The 19,996-nt window shown below is 39.6% G+C and overlaps 1 protein-coding gene across 1 annotated transcript in view; it reads left to right on the plus strand.

Moving 5' to 3' along the window:
- LOC104011386 (3',5'-cyclic-AMP phosphodiesterase 4D) overlaps positions 1 to 19,996 on the plus strand; it is a 407,679-nt gene that overhangs the window by 259,867 nt on the left and 127,816 nt on the right. Inside the window, exons 3-5 of the mRNA XM_087762403.1 lie at positions 6,591 to 6,627; positions 12,239 to 12,312; positions 13,539 to 13,588. Of these exons, the coding sequence (XP_087618529.1) occupies positions 6,591 to 6,627; positions 12,239 to 12,312; positions 13,539 to 13,588 (161 nt within the window). The remainder of the gene's footprint in view (positions 1 to 6,590; positions 6,628 to 12,238; positions 12,313 to 13,538; positions 13,589 to 19,996) is intronic.

Genomic DNA, 19,996 nt, shown 5'->3' on the forward strand with positions numbered 1-19,996 from the left:
CCCTCCCTTAGCTCCAGTAGCTCTGGATCTCGCTGGGGAAGCTGCGCGTAAAATAATCGATATGTGGTAAGACTTCTTAATATACGACCCTCACTACAAGAAGGACATCGAGGTGCTGGAGCATGTCCAGAGGAGGGCAATGAAGTTGGTGAAGGGTCTAGAGCACGTGTCTTATGAGGAGCGGCTGAGGGAACTGGGGTTGTTTAGCCTGGAGAAGAGGAGGCTGAGGGGAGACCTTATTGCTCTCTACAACTACCTGACAGGAGGCTGTAGTGAGGTGGAGGGTCGGTCTCTTCTCCCTAGTAACAATGAATAGGACGAGAGGAAACGGCCTCAAGCTGCACCAGGGGAAGTTTAGGTTGGATATTAAGAAAAACTTCTTCACCAAAAGGGTAGTCAGGCATTGGAACAGGCTGCCCAGGGAAGTGGTTGAGTCCCCATCCCTGGAGGTGTTTGAAAGATGGGTAGACGTGGTGCTCGAGGACATGGTTTAGTGGTGGACTTGGCAGTGATAGGTTAACAGTTGGACTCGATGATCTTAAAGGTCTTTTCCAACATAAACGATTCTATGATTCTATAGGAAAGGTTAGGAAGAAAAACCCAGAAAATTGCAGAAGGCCAAGCTTCATCACTTTAACGTGGTAAATAACTTGCAGTGCTTTATATAATCTTTGGCCTGCTAATGGAAATTTGGCCTGTGTTTTTTGTTACACTGATTCATCTCATGTGGACTGTTATGTGCTTTAGTAGTCTTTTTTGGTGGTGGTGATTTTGATATTTTTAAATTTTGGGGCTATGTGAACATTATTCTGCTTTCAGATCTGCCTTTCCTTTGAAAAATGAAGATGTGAACAAGTATGCCAGGCATTCTAAATAACATAGTCTAACACTGATGTGAACAGTTTCTTCTAACATTAAAAGTTAACAGGTCTGTCTATATTTAGAAGCTTGTGATATATTGCACAAGGTTTACAGTCCCTCTTGCTGCTTCTGTATATAGATGTGTGGCACTATCCTGCCCAGAATCCAGACAGAATCATCTATCAGCTTCCATATAATCTGAAAATAAAACAGCAGGATACTCATACGTTGTAGTGTTTTACTACACTGCAGTACACTGGATCAATGGCACTTTGATTAAAGTATAGGTTCTTGCTTTTCTGTACAAAAAATAACACAGCCGCTTTAGACGTTCTTGTTCCAGTTTTGAGCACTCTCACCTTTTCCAGATTTCCTGACCCAATGTGGATAAAATATTACACAAAACACTATGCAATTGCTTTTCTGTCCAAGTGGGTCTGGCACATGCTGAACTGCTTTGTGAAAGCTGTGGATATCTGTACTTTCAGTATGATGCTTTCACCGAAATAATGACAATTTCTGTACTTGTTGCTCCCGACACAAGGGACATTTGAAAAGTGAAAATTAAATCCTGGACTAGTTTCAGTGCATTAATTTAATATTTTAAAAATAACAAGCTATAGTATTTTATCAGTGTTTTCAAGTAAAATGCAGTCCAGCAAGAGCTCAAGCAGAATGAAGTTTGAAAATTAGAGGAGTGAGGTGATGCTATTTTATAAAAGAAAAAAAAACCAAAACACTCCATGGCAGAAGGTCCATAAACATGTACTTGCTGCATCTTAGAAGTGTCTCAGCATTCAAGGGGTGGCAAACAGGAGCACTGAATGGGAAGAGCAGCAAGAAAGTATCACCTCCAGTAAGTAAGCCCACAACAGATGGTGAGAATAAGGATGTGGTGGGTTGACCTTGGCTGGATGCCAGGTACCCACCAAGCCACTCTATCACTCCCCTCCTCAGCTGGACAGGGGAGAGAAAATAAAATGAAAGGCTCATGGGTCGAGATAAGGACAGGAGAGGTCATTCACCAATTACTGTCACAGGCAAAACAGACTCAACTTGGGGAAATTAATTTAATTTATTGCCAAATCAGAGTGGGGTAATGAGAAATAAAACCAAATCTTAAAACACCTTCCCCCCACCCCTCCCTTCTTCTCAGGCTTAACTTCACTCCTGATTTTCTCTGCCTCCTTCCCCCAAGCAGCACAGAGGGATGGGGAATGGGGGTTGCGGTCAGTTCATCACAGATTGTCTCTGCTGCTCCTTCCTCCTCAGGGGGAGGACTCCTCACACTCTTCCCCTGCTCCAGCGTGGGGTCCCTCCCACAGCAGACAGTCCTCCATGAACTTCTCCAAAGTGAGTCCTTCCCATGGGCTGCAGTTCTTCACGAACTGCTCCAGCGTGGGTCCCTTCCATGGAGTGCAGTCCTTCAGGAACAGACTGCTCCAGCATGGGTCCCCCACAGGGTCACAAGTCCTGTCAGCAAACCTGCTCCAGCATGGGCTCCTCTCTTCATAGGTCCACAGGTCCTGCCAGGAGCTTGCTCCAGCACAGTCTTCCCACGGGGTCACAGCCTCCTTCAGGGCACATCCACCTGCTCCGGCATGGGGTCCTCCATGGGCTGCAGGTGGATATCTGCCCCACCGTTAGCCTCCATGGGCTGCAGGGGGACAGTCTGTCTCACCATGGTCTTCACCAGGGGCTGCAGGGGAATCTCTGCCTGGTGCCTGGAGCACCTCCTCCCCCTCCTTCTTCACTGACCTTGGTGTCTGCAGAGTTGTTTCTCTCACATATTCTCACTCCTCTCTTCTGGCTGCTGTTGCGCAGCAGTTTTTAACCCTTCTTAAATATGTTATCACAGAGGTGCTGCCACCGTCACTGATTGGCTCAGCCTTGGCCAGCGGCAGGTCCATCTTGGAGCCAGCTGGCACTGGCTCTGTTGGACATGGGGGAAGCTTCTGGCATCTTCTCACAGAACCCACCCTTGTAGCCCCCTGCTACCAAAACCTTGCCATGCAAACCCAATACAAAGGACCATCCTATTTTCATAGTTTTGCCAATCTACGTTTTGACAGTTAATAACTATGTTGTAAAAGTTGCCTGGGAATTTGAAGCACTGATTAATATTTTGTGCATTTGTGACATGTGTTGGACATTCAGAGTGTTTGCCCCTGATAGATGCTTCTGATGCTAGAAAGAACTAGGTCTCCTCTGTCTGGCTTATTTACAGGCTGAAGCAATTTAATATTTTTGTTCTTTGTCCAATGCTGCTGCTATTTATAATTTTTTCATCTCCAGGATTCAACTCCTTCATAATTTCCAAATGTGGGAATTAGACTAGATCAGCTAAAAAATGGATTTATGTATTGATTTTAGATACAGTTTCTGTGCAGAATCTGATCCCTCAGAAAACACACTCGTTTCTAAGAATTTGCTCAACCTTTTGTTTGCTTTTTGCCTAAACAACCTGAGTAACAGATAAAGTGTGTAGGCGTGAGGAAGACCGGCAAATAATTTACTTGAGGCTTTAGGCTCTTCTGTCTTTGCAGAAGTCATTCAGATGACTAAAGCAGGATTCCTTTCTCTACATAGATGTGTCACTTTAAAGTGTCAAAACAGAAGAGAAAATGGAGAGCCTAACTATATGCAAACAGTAAAAAAATGTTTTTTAAAAGGGAAAAAATGAACAGATTTTACTGAGGAACAGGTAAGCCAGATGTCACACAGCAGATAATACCATTTCACAGAACTTGAAGACAAAGAGCATAATTTTTCTGGAAGTGAGGTAGTGTACATATTCACACTATGGTTGTTTAAGTGGGAACAGGAGAGAAAAGGAAAAGATGGATTTGGCTCATCTTCTGCTGATGTCTTTGCTATATGATTTCTCTATGACTTGTTTTTCCACTCTGTGTGTAGCTGTATAACTCATTAAGCAATCCTGATCAGAAATTATAGTCTTTTTCTTTTATAAATTATTACCAAAGGATGCGGCATGCACTTTTGCTGTGGATACATTGTCCTGGTTTCAGCTGGGACAGAGTTAATTTTCTTCCTAGTAGCTGGCATAGTGCTGTGTTTTGGATTTAGGATGAGAATAATGTTGATAACACACTGATTCTTTAGTTGTTGCTAAGTAGTGTTTACACTAGTCAAGGACTTTTCAGCTTCCCATGCTCTGCCAGGTGCACAAGAAGCTGGGAGGGGGCACAGCCAGGACAGCTGACCCAGGCTGGCCAAAGGGCTATTCCATACCATATGATGTCATGCTCAGTATATAAGCTGGGGGGAGTTGGACAGGAGGGGGGGACTGCTGCTTGGGGATGAGCTGGGCATCAGTTGGTTGGTAGTGAACAATTCCATCATGCATTACTTGCTTTGTATATTATTATTATTATTATTACTGCTACTACTACTACTATTCTATTTCATTTTATTTCAATTATTAAACTGTTTTTATCTCAACCCACGAGTTTTCTCGCTTTTAGTCTTCTGATTCTCTCCCCCATCCCACCAGGGAGGGGGGAGTGAGTGAGCGGCTGTGTGGTGCTTAGTTGCTGGCTGGGGTTAAACCACAACATACATACTTGCCAATATCTAAATATTGGCATGACTATAACAAATAATCAAATAACAAATCAGTCAGGATCCAAAAGGAAGAGGCCTGATCCTTCCATTGCCCTGGAAAGCTCTATTAGATGCCACTGATACCATCCTTAATTTCCACATAAAAGTCATCAGTTTTCCTAGCTCTTTGCTTTATCAGGAGTGCAGAAAAATCTCTTCCACTGCTAACGGGAGGGTTGTGAAGGGAATTTTCCTCCCTGGCTGCCTGAGGAAACCATTTTTGTTAGGATGCTTCATTAAATTAGTCTTGAGATGCTTTCTGAGTAACTGAAGAAAAAAAAATAAGGTCTAAGGCATTTCTTGATGTTTTCATGACCCAATGAAAACGTGAAGAGGTACCAAACCCAGCTGGTCATTAACTCCGCTGTTAACACTCTGGGCTGATTCATCATGTCTATAAAAACTGATTGGATTTGGCATCATTAGACAATTAAAACCTCTGAGTTCCTTCCATGGTGCCATGTTTCTTCCAGTTTGGTGTGAGGATCAGTCTTACATGCTTTCCAGACAGGCTGGGACTATGTTTTCACCTGAAGCAATGCCTTATTCCAACCACTTCTACAAAGACCTTGTTAAAGGTGCAGATTTTTTCCACATGTAAAAATCCATTTCTCTATTTCAACTAACAGGAATAAAAGAGATGATAATAAAACAGCTACACAGATATTAAGCATTATAATCATTTTGAATATTGGGGAGTTTGTTTCATCCTTGCACACTCTCTGGTTGTACTTACTGCTTTTTTATTAGGTTATTGCAATACCTGCAAAAAGATTACTGTTTTGTGGACAGTATATAAATGATAAGAATGATTTTGTAGCAATTCAAATGCAAATCAAATTTCTCCATTTAACAGAAAGCTTTTTTCTGATTAGATTTTCATTGATTTGAAATCTGTTGTTAAATACTCATATTTTATGCTTAAACTTAAACAACATTAAAATAGCACCAAAGCAATGGTAATTTCTGCTGAACAATTTCAGGTCTGCAAGTTGCAACTTGTAACTCATGATGATAAATTTCACTGCAGGAAAATACAGGAGAATTAAAAATGGAGTCATATTAAAATTTTGTCTTTGGAAATGCTCTTTTCATCTTGATTGCTGCCATATACAAGATATGATAACTGAAAACTCTAAGTTTTCCCTGTCCCCATGGTCCCCTGGGGTCTCTAGGAGAGGCCTGACTCCATATCCTCAGTGTTACACATGCTACTCAAGCTCAAGAGCCATTCAGTCTACTTGTATTTACAAGACTGTATTTTTTGGAAACCATTTCAAGTGGCAGCTTGTCAGGTTGTGCCTGCATGGTCTGGGGACTCACCATGGCCCTTCAGCGACCGTCACAGCCCCATGCATGTTATGCATGCTTCAGTCTCCCAGCTGTTTCTTCCAGTGGTTGTCCAGTGTTCCTTTAGCACAAGTGGTGACTACACACGGTACTTTGTGTGTATTTTTAATAGTTTATTCATGAGTGGGAATTGCTTTGCAACATAAGCCAATTTCTCTGTACAAGTTTTTCAGTGCAGAAGCGAAGGAACCCCTCTTTCTCTTTCTCCCTTCTCCACTACAGAACATCATCCCGGCACCTCACCCATATGTTACCCAGTGTGGTGTGGGTGAGGTTGCCACACACAACAGTACACACTCAGTTACACCCCCTATGGCTACAGAAGTGAGAGTCAGTTTGAAAGTTTTACTAGGTTTTTATTAATCTGGGATGTGCTGCCTAGTCATCTGCAGTTTCTCGCCTGTCCAGTGCTCACAAACTTGCTGGTAGCCCTTAATGTGATCGCTTTCAGTATTTTCACTTCCATCCTTTGGGACGAAATCTCTGCAGATGTGTCCTGTGCAGTCACTTGTCCAACAAGCAGCGCAGAAACCAGCTGGTTCATCAGCCATCCCATAGATATGCCAGGCAATTGGGCAATAATTGATATTTACTTTTCAAAGAATCTGTAAAGCATTGGTAGTGAATAACTGTCGAAGAATAAAACTGGAGTTTCCTACAGTGCACTGTAAAACCTAATTTTCTTTCTGTTAAAGCAGTAGCAGTGAGATAAGTTTTCAGTAATATCTAACTTACAACTCTGATCATTTTTTCAGACATGGAGATGACTTGATTGTGACACCATTTGCTCAGGTAGGCAGAATTTTGCCATATTTCTCTCACGATCTCACAATTTAAAGGCCAAATGGCCAAACCAGTTGTTTTCCATTGTTAGTATTATATAAGATATGTTTGCTTGAAACAGGAAAAAACTGTCTAAACAGAAAGTCATAAACCTCCCACTCTGTTATCTATACCTCTCTTTTTTAATGCTTTTTAATTATCTGAAAAGTTGAAGCACAACAACATGATAAACACTTTTGACTGATCTGTTTTCAAATACTGTAGCAGACAGTCATGATGAAGAAAAAGCTGTGCTCTCTGTTTTTCTACTGCTTTTTATAATTACGATTTCTCCTTTTGAACATCTTTTATGCATTCAATACGAGGTAATTTTTAGATGCAAGATAAGTTTTACCCAGAATACTTATGTTCCTTTACAAAACCATATAAACACATCTATTAGTTTGATTTTTCCATTCAGATTCTATGTTTTATAAAATATCAATTCAAAATTCTGTAGAATTCAGATCAAAACTCTACAATTTTTAGCAATGGAGCTGTCTTGTCATGTATGAAAAGTTAACATTGATATTCCTTGAACCCATGGTGATAGGTTTTACCCTGTAATGTAGGAACGAAAGTTAATTCAGTGTAACTACAGGGGAAAAAATAAATCTGGAAGTCATATGTGATTGAAGGTGAATGGAAAGAGAAAGGTTGATTCACACAGCAGTCTCAAATAAGAATAATAACTTGACACCAAGTTGGGTGGAAGTGTCGATCTGCTGGAGGGCAGGAAGGTCCAACAGAGGGACCTGGACAGGCTGGATCAATGGGCCGGGGCCAACTGCATGAGGTTCAATAAGGCTAAGTGCCAGGTCCTGCACTTCGGTCACAACAACCCCATGCAACGCTACAGGCTGGGGGAGGAGGGGCTGGAGAGCTGCCTGGCGGAAAAGGACCTGGGGTTGTTGGTTGACAGCCGCCTGAACATGAGCCAGCAGTGTGCTCAGGTGGCCAAGAGGGCCAATGGCATCCTGGCTTGTATCAAGAATAGTGTGGCCAGCAGGACCAGGGAGGTGATTGTGCCCCTGTACTCGGCACTGGTGAGGCCGCACCTCGAGTACTGTGTTCAGTTTTGAGCCCCTCACTACAAGAAGGACATCGAGGTGCTGGAGCATATCCAGAGGAGGCAACGAAGTTGGTGAAGGGTCTAGAGCACAAGTCTTATGAGGAGCGGCTGAGGGAGCTGGGGTTGTTTAGCCTGGAGAAGAGGAGGCTGAGGGGTGACCTTATTGCTCTCTACAACTACCTGAAAGGAGGTTGTAGCGAGGTGGGGGGTCGGCCTCTTCTCCCTGGTAACGAGTGATAGGACAAGAGGAAACGGCCTCAAGCTGCGCCAGGGGAGGTTTAGGTTAGATATTAGGAAAAACTTCTTCACCGAGAGGGTGGTCAAGCATTGGAACAGGCTGCCCAGGGATGTGGTTGAGTCTCCATCCCTGGAGGTATTTAAAGAACGTATAGATACGGTGCTTGAAGACATGGTATAGATGGACTTGGCAGTGATAGGTTAATGGTTGGATTTGATGATCTTAAGGGTCTTTTCCAACCTTGACGATTCTATGATTCTATGATTTTAAGGTGTCCAACTTAAGTCTGAATATGAAGGTTGCTTTGGTCTAATACTCAGCTGTTAAAACTATTAATATTAATTTAATAGGTTATTATATATTTAATAATATTGTAAATGAACAGATACAGTGTTTATAAGACACTGGCTGATCAAATCCTTAATATGAAGAATACCTTTATCTTTTATTAGCAGAGTAAAGATTAAGCTTGGGCCTTTTCTAAGACTACTTTAAGACCTCTCAAACAGTAAATATACTTCAACAATAATGAAAGAGAAGAAATTACAGGAAAAACAAGAGAAATAAAAAGTAAAGTCACTGCTGATTTTAGTTCCTCAGGAAACATAAAAATACTCTCTCTAGCACAGAAAAAATACAAATTATATGGCAGTCAAATGATCCAATAATATTTACTATAGTTGATTTCATGTTCATCGTCATCTGAATTTTTATTACTAATTATACCACATAGATAAAACAGGTTATAGTATAATTGATTATTTCAGTGCTTTACTATTTCAGTGCAAAACCCCATTAGCAGTGTTTTAAATCAACTTGTTTTCATTTACACTGAACAGGAGAAAGAGTACTCACAGGGTGAGTTATCACATATTGCATTCCCTGACACAAGGGGAATTGAGATGCAGTTTAGAGAGAGTGCCTAATAGAGGGGAAGTGACATCTGATTAGACTCTTATCTAAAAATGATTTGAATATGCAAAAGCCTGTCTCCCAGTGGGGCCTGCTCACAGACTACATCTGCAGCTAAGCTCAGGGCCCGTCCCTCTGAGTTACATTAGCAGTATTAGGACCTCACTCAGGACTTCAGAAACTGGACCCCATATGCCAGTACAATGTCTACACATCATACAAACCACCCTTTTAATATCTTCTTAGAGCAATATTTCATCATGTAGATGTATTTGTGTGTTGCAAACAACCAAGGCACCGTTTTATTCCATTTGGGGCTTCCTGGTGGCTGTAGGTCATGGCATGCGGAACACATGTTCCAGTTATTTCAAACTGTCCGTATTTTCTTCAATTGATCAGGAGGCTTGTTTCATCTGATTGTGAGCCACCTGGTGGTAATAGTTCCAATTTTACCATTTCAATTACTATTCAGCACATCACCATGGCAGTGCAGTAGCATTTGTTACTGGATGCAGGGTGGCATGCTGTGTCCCCCACATAGAATCTGGCCCCAGGACAAGATAATTTGCTATTTTTACCAGAATGGGATTCTGTAAACTAAAATTTAAAAATCTATCACAAGGATATTATTAGTTGTACTTCCCTAGATTGTAATATAAACCAACTGCTGTAATTTAATTATTTGTAGAATTTAGCTTTTCAAAATAAAATAATTTGAGTGATTTGAAATTTAAGGACCAATTCTGTAGCTTTTTATTATCAAAAAGTTTGATTTTTTTAATTCATTTGCAATTCTTTGTATATAATTTAATTTTGAAAATAATATTATTTACTTAGGGATTAAACCTAAAGAGGTTTGCAGGTGACTGGTTACTTTTTGCTCACAAATATAACTCTAAAAACATTAAGCACAAGTGGAACCTCTGTGGACAGAGAAACTGGCACTTAAAGCCAATTATAATTAAAAATTGAAATATTATTTTATATACTTATGTTTTAATATAGTAGATGTATAACTATTGATATTTTTATACAATAAATCAAGTTGTTGAGCTCCAGAATTCACTGCAGCCAATGGCCAAAGTTTTTGTTGTCACTTTTACATTCATTGCTATTTCTGTGGGGACCCCTTGCACTTGCAGAAACTGTCAAAGTATATGCGTAGTATGCTAAAGCAGCTGAGATGCTGGGCAGATAATGGACATTTCACCCCTGGACCTACAAAACAGTTATCTAACCTGCCAGAAGAACAAATAGAAGGACATAGAAAGCAAACAGTCAAGTCTCCACTTTCTGGAAAAAAGAGGGATTCCTAATGTCTCAGACAGTAGAAAAATCTGGTCAATGTGCATAGTGGTGGTCACGGTACAGAGACTCCCTCGCAGCTCTTCAGGGACCTGAGTGTGGGTCCAGCAAGGCTCATTAGCCCCAAGCAACCTTGCAGCTCTTCACGCTTCTTTCCCCAGCATCCCAGGTGCTAAATGTCCTGTTATTTCAGATGCAACACATACCTCAACTAGGTTCATGTTTTCACGTGGCATCATGCCTAGCCTACTAACCTTTCTGAAACTCAGCCCTGCACAGCAGGTACAGAGTCATTCATTGCAGTCCAGCAAAGGCAGAGCTAATAAGCATAGCTGTACCTGAGATGACTCACTGAGGAGTCACTTAGCTACATTTGCACATGCTCCCAATTCTCAGTGCACCTGAATATACAGCCAATTTGAGTCCAACAGGGCTTATTGAGTAGGAACTTGTGGCCAGGAAAACCAACTACATTGTTTCATTGCCTGAGACAGCTCTGGGAGCCACATAGATATATTTCTGTGGCGCAATGCTACTTCTGATAATACTAGCACATACAAGTAGTCTCAGCATCCTGGCACACATAGACCGAACCCAGGCAGATTGACCAAAGAGAACTGAAAATTGACTGCAGTCACTAAAATGTGTGTCTTTCCTTAACAGGCCCAACTTTTTTCCTTTTATGCTTTTCTTCTCCTTCCACCTTCAACTCATCCTTTCCTTTTACAATATTTTAATACTTCAGCAGTTTTTCTTTGTATTTTATGTATTCATTTTTGAACTTTTGAACTCCAAGATCTTCTTTCCCCTTCTGCTCACTTCATGCCTGATTTCCATCTATCTATCCATCCATCCAACATCTAAATATAACATTTGTTAGTGTCACTGTACCCTGGGCATGCAAATTTGATGGCATATATAATTACTTTTATTCTGCGCTGAATGTAAAATATGTGTTTGCCTCCTGATCTTTGGAAAGGAAAACATAATGAAATTAATATTGTCTAATTAGGCAACAAATGTCTTTTTATTTTTATTATCTTAACTAATTTAGGAATTACCTGCAATAGCTTGAACTGCCAATTATTATTATCTCCTAAATATTTTCTGTCCATTACAAGCTTTCATTAAATCCTTCTTTTCTCTCCAGCCTCCTACCCCCTTCCTACCTCATATATAAATTTAAGGGGCTATGGAAAGAGGGTTGTATCCTCCTTGACTCAGACCTCTGGAACCCAAATTCCCATTCCCACCTTTGTTATTCCTAGGACAGGTTTACCAGGGAACCAGCCCAGAACTGCCTCTCCCTAGTCAGAGAGATGTATCCCATTATCCTTACATGGGACAAAAATTGTTGCATTTATCCAACAGTCTTCAGTAGAGAATGCCTACGCCACTTATAACAAGAAGACACTCCTCTACTGCCTCCTCTAGCTGCTGTCTTGCATGAAATTAAGTCCAGAGAGGAAGTACTTCATTTATATCATCTTTCCCAATGTGCAATACTTGTAAGAGCCTGCAGACATTTCCCACCTGCTCAGGTGATACCATCCTCTCATTCTGGCCTTCTGCACTAAGTCCCCAAATGAATTGGGCTCCTTAAAGGAGCCACTTTTATTTTTCCTGCCAGTCTCGACAATCTCATTCCCTTTGTCCTTTGAGATTTGTGAGGGCTGAACTGCAAATGGAAAATTCTGTAGTCATTTCTTATGTATGAAGTATTCGGCTTGAATGGGCTATTATCTTCCAAACACTAATGCTTTTATGGTCATTTTAGAGAACTAAGTAGTATTCTGTGAAAAACTTTCCTCCTCTTCAAGTAAGTCTGTCTTTAAACAAATAATGAGTTGTTTATGAGGAAAAAAAGAAATAAACTATTGCCCTTGTATTACAGACGTTATTGTTAAATAATGGTCAAAGGCTTCAGACAAACCAACCCTGAAAACCTTTTACAGTTGTTTTGCAATGTCCTTTTTCTTTCAGCACAGTGGAACGGAGATAAATCAGTCTCACCTGTGCAGTAATTTAGACTGAAACCATTTTGTATGTTCCAGGTGCTGGCCAGCCTGCGTACTGTACGGAATAACTTTGCTGCATTAACCAATTTACAAGATCGGGCACCCAGCAAGTGAGTGTCAATTTTTGGCCACTAAACTTTTTGCAGTGATACTTTTTAAATGTAAACTAAGAATAACAATTAGATGTTACAGATTTCAGTCTGCATCACCAAGCTTGCATAAAACATGTGATGACTAATGATTTTATTAATCCCTTGAAGTTGCTATACTTGATGGCTGAGAGAACAGCCCCCTTTCCTACTAATTTCTCTTGCATTGCTGTCCTTGCATAAACTTGGAGTGGTTTTTGTGCAATTTCTATGATTTTCAATAAATTAGTCATATGTCAAAGATCATTCAGAGATGATCATTCAGGCAGTGTTTGAGTCTTGCAAATGAACCAAAGTGAGCAGACAGTGCCTCACTCATGAGATACTTGCATGATCTGAACCTAGAACTCCGCCTAACTCATCCAAGATAATGACATCCCACTTATCCACAGTAGTTCATGATTATAAATGAGACAATATAAATATGATCTTTCTCCAATCGTGTTACAGCGTCACAGTTAACATTAACGTTAGTTAAACTGGCAAATTTTGTAGTGGAGTCATTTCCCTCACGCAAAATGTGTGTCTATAGAACTTAGAAGTAATTAGCATTCCAAAGACAGCTGCCTACCATTGCATATGCAGTGCCACAAAAAGATATTTCCAGCCCCCTCGGTTGGAATATGCAGACCCTATGTAGCCCCTGCTTGCAGTCATCCACATATCCCTATGCGGCTGTGTCAGTCCAGCAACTTTTAGCTTTCTTCAATAGGCAAAGCAGTCCACTGAACTGTTTTCCCAAAATATTATTGTGAAATGTATATGCAAAATAATATGTGAAATGTATATGCAAAATAATAAAGTGAAAAGTAATTAAAAAAAGAAGTATTTCATGTCAGAGAACGTGGGCAGTGAAAACTGTGTTAGAATAATGATAACTATGTATATAGACCAAACTTCAAGCTAGGTACAAAGTCTAGGTATGATTAGGCAGGTTTTTAATGAACTTGTAAATTCCTAAAATATTCCTCTCTTGGACTTCCCAATCTGCAGATAGATTTCAGGGTCAGTTGTGAATTCCCTTCTACACTAGAAAGATCTGTTCTAAATGAACTTCTTTGGCGATGCCAGTGTATTCCAGCCCCAAATAACTTCCCAAGGAAATGTATTTTCTATTATATTGTTCAAGGATTCAGTCATCTGTGAGTTTATCAGGCTTATACCTTTTTTTCTTTTCTTTTAAACAGACGGTCACCAATGTGTAACCAACCATCTATTAACAAAGCAACTATAACAGGTAAGAGGAATTAATATGACTAAAATCCCTCTGTGAAACCATCATGGATTTCTAAATTTAATATTTATTTATAAAAATGTCTCACTGAAAACCAAATTTTATAATAATCTTATATTGTTTCATATTCTTATATCTGTTTTATTAAAGAGAATTGGGTCATGTGGTGACTCAAATCGGTGACTTTTGGTGTTATATCATGTTAGCTTTCTGATTTCTGTCTTATTATCCTGGTTTTAATTTAAGTTCTTTCCCAAATTGTGTTTTTTTCTTTATATACCAGTGTGTGACTGTGTCATGATTACCTTCATTAGTAACTTCTTGCAATGGAATATCTAGAAAAAACTGGTACGAGGAATACATCATTGATCTTTCATTTGGGACATGGAGTTCTGTAGCTATACCAAGGCAAAGTCTTGGCATTACAAGCCCTTGGGCAAAACTGACTTTTCTGACTTAGGACTGTAAATTCTATTTCTATAACATTTGTAGGTGTGTAAGAGAAAAACAATTTCGTTGTAAAAGACACTATTATTTATAAAGAAACATTAACTTGAACACAGGACTGAGATTGTAAGTTATGTGAACACTTTTGAAAATTTTACCCTGCAGCACTTTTGGTTATTATTACGGCAACTTGGTCTTGGACATCTTTATGGGAACACACTTTATTTGACCTCATATTTTTTACATCATGTTAATCCACGTGTTCTTACACTGTATAATTTTCCAGGCAGCTACATTCTCTATGATGTATTGGCAGAGTGAAAGAGCATTTGCTTTGCCTCTTAATGAAAGTATACAGACACTTACTAAACAGGCAATTTATCATTTAAACTGAAAACTGAGCCCTTCCAGAATTTTCAATGTGAAATTTTTTTTCCAGATAGAACTTGCCTTGATTTTTACTGACTCTCTACAAAGCTCTTGTCTTTTTAATTGTATAATAGGATTGTAACTCAAGGAAGAAATGGTACTTCAGCTCTTTTGAGGAGAAATGTGGCTTTGCCATGTTCAATGATTTCTTTCCTCAGGCTCTGGAATGTGTTAACATCGTTAGTTTGTTTTAATCTTTCCTCACACAATATCCACATTTACCTCTAAAAGACCCAGTCTCGGCAGTTCTATACTATTTTATTTTCCAAGGAACTCATCATTTAATCTGATCATTTGTGTGTAGGGCTAATTAGGGAACAGAGGGTTAAATCTTTAAATCTATTATATATACAGAAAAGCATCCTTAGTTAAGAATGTTCTGCAATCATACTTAAATTCATGGTAATTAAATAAATAGGGAGGCAAGACAGATAAATGCATATATCTCTCATGACCTGCTTCTGTTGCCTGTCACAATTATAATCATAATCCTTTGTTAATGTATTCCTTTAAGAAGAGGTAATTTTGGGCATTGGTTTCAGATTGCTCTTCATGAGATGTTTCAGTTATTGATAGACGTTACACCTATTTTTAATTGTGGGATTTGTCTCATACAGAAGTCTGTTATCTTAACTGGAGATAGAAATATTGAAAAACAGGGCTCTTGGTTCCAAGGGACTAACTTTAGAAAGCTTATAACACAGTAAAATCCCTGGCAGTAAAAGAAAATGTGATATCCAGAAGAGGAGATATGCATGCATGTGAACTCACAGCAAGTCTACCTTACGTGCTCTCCCACAGTTGTTTGCCTGAGGTCAGCTGCTTTTCTCCATCAAGAGAAGCTGCTCAGACAGCAGCACCCAAGACACACTCCGCTGGAAGTTACTGTTGCTCTTTTTAAATTCCCCCTGATCTGAAGGTTTCCATTCAGTTAATCCCCAGAGTACACTCTACATGTCAGAAGCAATAAATCATCTGAGGTTTTAATGTTTAGAAGGAAGGTAGGGCAGTCAGTGCTACAACTAATCTAGAAAATGCTTCTGTGCCAAGAAATTTGATTGATGGAGGGTTTCTGTTGCTAAGCTTCCTGGAAGAAGTGTCTTTGGGAAGACTAACTGAGGAAAGGGAAGATCACAGAAAACAAAAGTGTAGCAAAAGGGAACTACTGCAGAAGATATGGGAAAAGAATAAGGGAAAGATGAAAACGGGTTTGGTAAAGCAAAGTGTATTGAGTCTGTGTGGCAAGGTTTTGGTAGCAGGGGGGGCTACAAGGGTGGCTTCTGTGAGAAGATGCCAGAAGCTTCCCCTACGTTTGACAGAGCCAATGCCAGCCAGCTCCAAGATGGACCCGCCACTGGCCAAGGCCGAGCCAATCAGCAATGGTGGTAGCGACTCTGTGATAACATATTTAAGAAGGGGGAAAAAACCCTAATCACAACACCAGCAATTGCAGCCGAAGAGGGGAGTGAGAATATGTGAGAGAAACAACTCTGCAGACACCAAGGTCAGTGAAAAAGAAGGGGGAGGAGGTGCTCCAGGCACCAGAGCAGAGATTCCCCTGCAGCCCCTGGTGAAGACCATGGTGAGGTAGGCTGTCTCCCTACAGCCCATGGAGGTCCACGGTAGAGCAGATATCCACCTGCAGCCCGTGGAGGACCCCACACTGGAGCAGGTGGATGTCCACACTGGAGCAGGTGGATGTCCACACTGGATCAGGTTTTCTGGCAGGACTTGTGACCCCGTGGGGGACCCATGGTGGAGCAGTCCGTTCCTGAAGGACTGCACCCCATGGAAGGGACCCATGCTGGAGCAGTTTGTGAAGAACTGCAGCCTGTGGGAAGGAGCGACATTGGAGAAGTTCATGGAGGACTGTCTGCTGTGGGAGGGACCCCACGCTGGAGCAGGGGAAGAGTGTGAGGAGTCCTCCCCCTGAGGAGGAAGGAGCAGCAGAGACAATCTGTGATGAACTGACCACAGCCCCCATTTCCTGTCCCCCTGCGTCGCTCAGGGGGAGGAGGCAGAGAAATCAGGAATGAAGTTGAGCCCAGGAAGAAGGGAGGGGTGGGGGGAAGGTGTTTTAAGATTTAGGGTGTTTTCTCATTCCCCTACTCTGATTCAGATTAGCAATAAATTAAATTAATTTTCCCCAAGTCGAGTCTGTTTTGTCTGTGACGGTAATTGGTGAATGATCTCTCCTGTCCTTATCTCAACCCACGAGCTTTTCGTTTTATTTTCTCTCTCCTGTCCAGCTGAGGAGGGGAGTGATAGAGTGGCTTTGGTGGGCACCTGGCATCCAGCCAGGGTCAACCCACCACACATAGTGACTAATATAGCAAGATCAAAATTCTCCCATTTAGATGCAAAAGTATTTTTTTACTATTTTAAGAATCCACCCTGAGGTACAAATGTGAGAGAAAATGCAGTAGCAAAAAGTAAGAAACTGTAAAATTGAGAAGTGCAGCAGCACAGGAATCAAACGTTCAAACTGTGAGAAGCAGTAGCAACCATGGTGGCCTTAAAATTTGCAGTGATTTTTCAGTGTAAATATATAGCAGCTGATGATCAAAATATGGCCCATTCTACTCAATATATCCACATGAATCCCTTTTGGAAACTGTGCTGAAAAAAGCCAATAAATATCAATGGCATACTTGATCTTCAATATCAGCCAACTATGCTACAGCATGATGAGTGTTCCTATTGCAAACACATTAGGGGGTAGGAGGTGGGAGCTCTTCATGTAAGAACAGACTTCTTAGATGGCACTTTTCTTATTTGCTTTAGACATCTAGGTTGTAGATATCTATTTTTCGAGGGTCTTTAGAGTCCCCTTATAGTCAATGTGAATATGCAGACATGCAAATTGACTTATTTTAGATGTCCTCTTTAAAGGGAGATGAATTGCTCCCTAAAAGTGCCATCTCTCTCTTGTGACTGTGACCAGCATGGGATAACTTCCTGTTTGCTGTACAGTGCTTCCATGTCCAAAAGAATGAGTTTCTGAACCTCCACATACTATCACAACTACTGATGATATTACATTACTATTATGTTACAAACACAGTTCCAAAGGACCTTTAAGTAAAGACTTGTATATATAACAAAAAAGTAATTTAATTTAATCATAAAATAAATCATAATTGCAAAATTGCACTTTTTAGAAGTTATTTACACTTCAAAATTTTGCATCAAAAACTAACCCAAACCTATTTCATCAGACAGAGCAAAATATATGCAATTATTCAATACTTCTACATTTCATTTATTAAAACATAGGAAGTGTGTGGCTTAGCGTCAGGAAAACCCCTTCAGATTTTGTCATGTATACAAAAATATGGTGATAGAGAAATAAACTATTTGCAAAGGTTATGAGGTCATAAATCTAACTGAATTAATTTGCTACTCTATGCTTTCGTTGCTTCTTATTGGACCTGAGTTACACTCTTTACATGCATGGTTCTGCATCTTAAATCCAGCAGAAATCAATATCCTGTTAATTAAATGGAATTTCTTGCATATTTTTCATGGGCTTTGTCCAACAAACTTCATGGTTTGTATTGATTAGCGTCAGGTTTCCCAATTAAGTTTATGGTTATGAAATGGGATCTACCACTCTTTTGCTATAGAGTTTATTTTATTACATTGGAAGTATAATCAATCATTCTTTAATAATGAAATATTAATTAATTAACAATTCGCCTCCTTTCAGTATGATACTCTTAAATATCACTGTGGCAAGCTAAACATTTATATTTGTACAGATTAAACTTCTAAATACAAGCAGCTGGACATAACAAGAAAAAACAAAGGTTACAGATTAAAATCAGTAGGTCACATCATATGACATTGGGAATAATAGATTATTTTGAGTGGGTATATCTCTATATAAGTGTCTCTCTCATTCATACCAGTTCTGCAACTGAAAGATTTTATTGAATAACAGGATGGAATTAAAATAGAATAAATTCTCATTCAAAAAGAAGTAACATTCCTGATATGCTTTAAACTGTTCAAAAGTCTAGAAGGCAAACTGCTGACTCTTCTAGGGCCTGACTGGACTGTACAGTGTATCACTACATGGAGATGTCCTCAATAATCCAAGGGCCTTTTATTCTTTCCTCTGTCTGTGATTCTGCCAGAGCACAGCAGGGGATAAAGTAAATGTGAGAACACGAGTGGACAAAAAAAAAGCAAAAGATGCATGCCTTACAGAAGTTAATTCACACAATACTGGGGTAATTGCCACTAGCTTGGGAGTGGGTATATGGGATTAAGGGGATCCTAATGCCTATGAGAAAAGAGGCTTAAAAATAAAGAATCTTTCAGATTTTTAACAAAAGAAATCTTGTAATACAATATCAGTGTCACATTTTAAAATGCTGAAGACTTTAGATTTCATACACAGATTTAGGCAGAGATACAAAACATGCCCTATTCAAGATGTAATTGCACTATATGTATCACTCATCTAGATTTAGTCAGCAGGACTACAGTTATAATGAGAACCTCCCACTTTCATTTAATTTTCCCTCTGAATATATTTTTATCTTATTACAGAGAAGTATTTCTATGGTAAACTGCACTGCCAAACTTTTAGCAAAGGTGAGGTAAAATATTTTGAAATCCTTACTCAATTTGAGTAAAGGGTGCTTTCCTGAAGCACTGGAGGAATAAGACACTCTGTTTTTAAAGGGGTTTGTTTTTGATAAAATGGCTTTTGTTCTTTGTGCAATACCTTGAATGATATGTAAATGCTTTGTTCTTTGTATTTTTGCTTACATCCATACACCTATGGATATGTTGAATGAATTTAACTCACCTCAGAAAATTATTTTAATTTCAGGGTAAATACCACACATATTTTCAAGTGTGAATGTGTTTTGTAGCATTGTCACATCTTTCAGTCTGTGGTAAATGCCATCTATTATTTGAGAAATTAGCAAATGTGTATCTGTAGACTCACGGCAACTTAACAGTATACATCACCAGAGGTTGAATCCAATCATTATAAGTGCTTTATATGCACAAAAGTCACTGGCACACACGTGCCAGTCCACCTCAATTTACTTCCTAGCGGAATATGTTCAATACTCTCATTTAGCACCAGAATTCTTACTAAGAGTCAGTTAAATGTGTCATTTTAACTTCTGCGAATGCTTTTGAAATTACCTCATTATTTGAACTACGTGAAGACAGCCATAATCATTACAACTGTTTTCTCAGATAGACCAAAAAATTAGCACATTGTGGTGTTTGGTGTGGCTTTTATGCTATGTGAAGAATAGTAAAACAAGAGAGAGGAACTGACAAATTGAAAGAAAACTATATGTAAGGTTATATACCTGTTGTCGTGGTTTAACTTCAGCTAGCAAATAAGCACCACACTCTCCCCCTGGTGGGATGGGGGAGAGAATCAGAAGGGTAAAAGCGAGAAAACTCATGGGTTGAGATAAAAACAGTTTAATAATTAAAAAGAAATAATACAATAACAACAATAATAATAAATTGTAAGGAAAAGAGAAAAAAATAACAGAG

Source organism: Nipponia nippon, unplaced genomic scaffold (genome assembly GCF_047370975.1).
Source record: "Nipponia nippon isolate SJK-2023a ecotype South Korea unplaced genomic scaffold, ASM4737097v1 scaffold_26, whole genome shotgun sequence".
NCBI classification, from domain to species: domain Eukaryota; kingdom Metazoa; phylum Chordata; class Aves; order Pelecaniformes; family Threskiornithidae; genus Nipponia; species Nipponia nippon.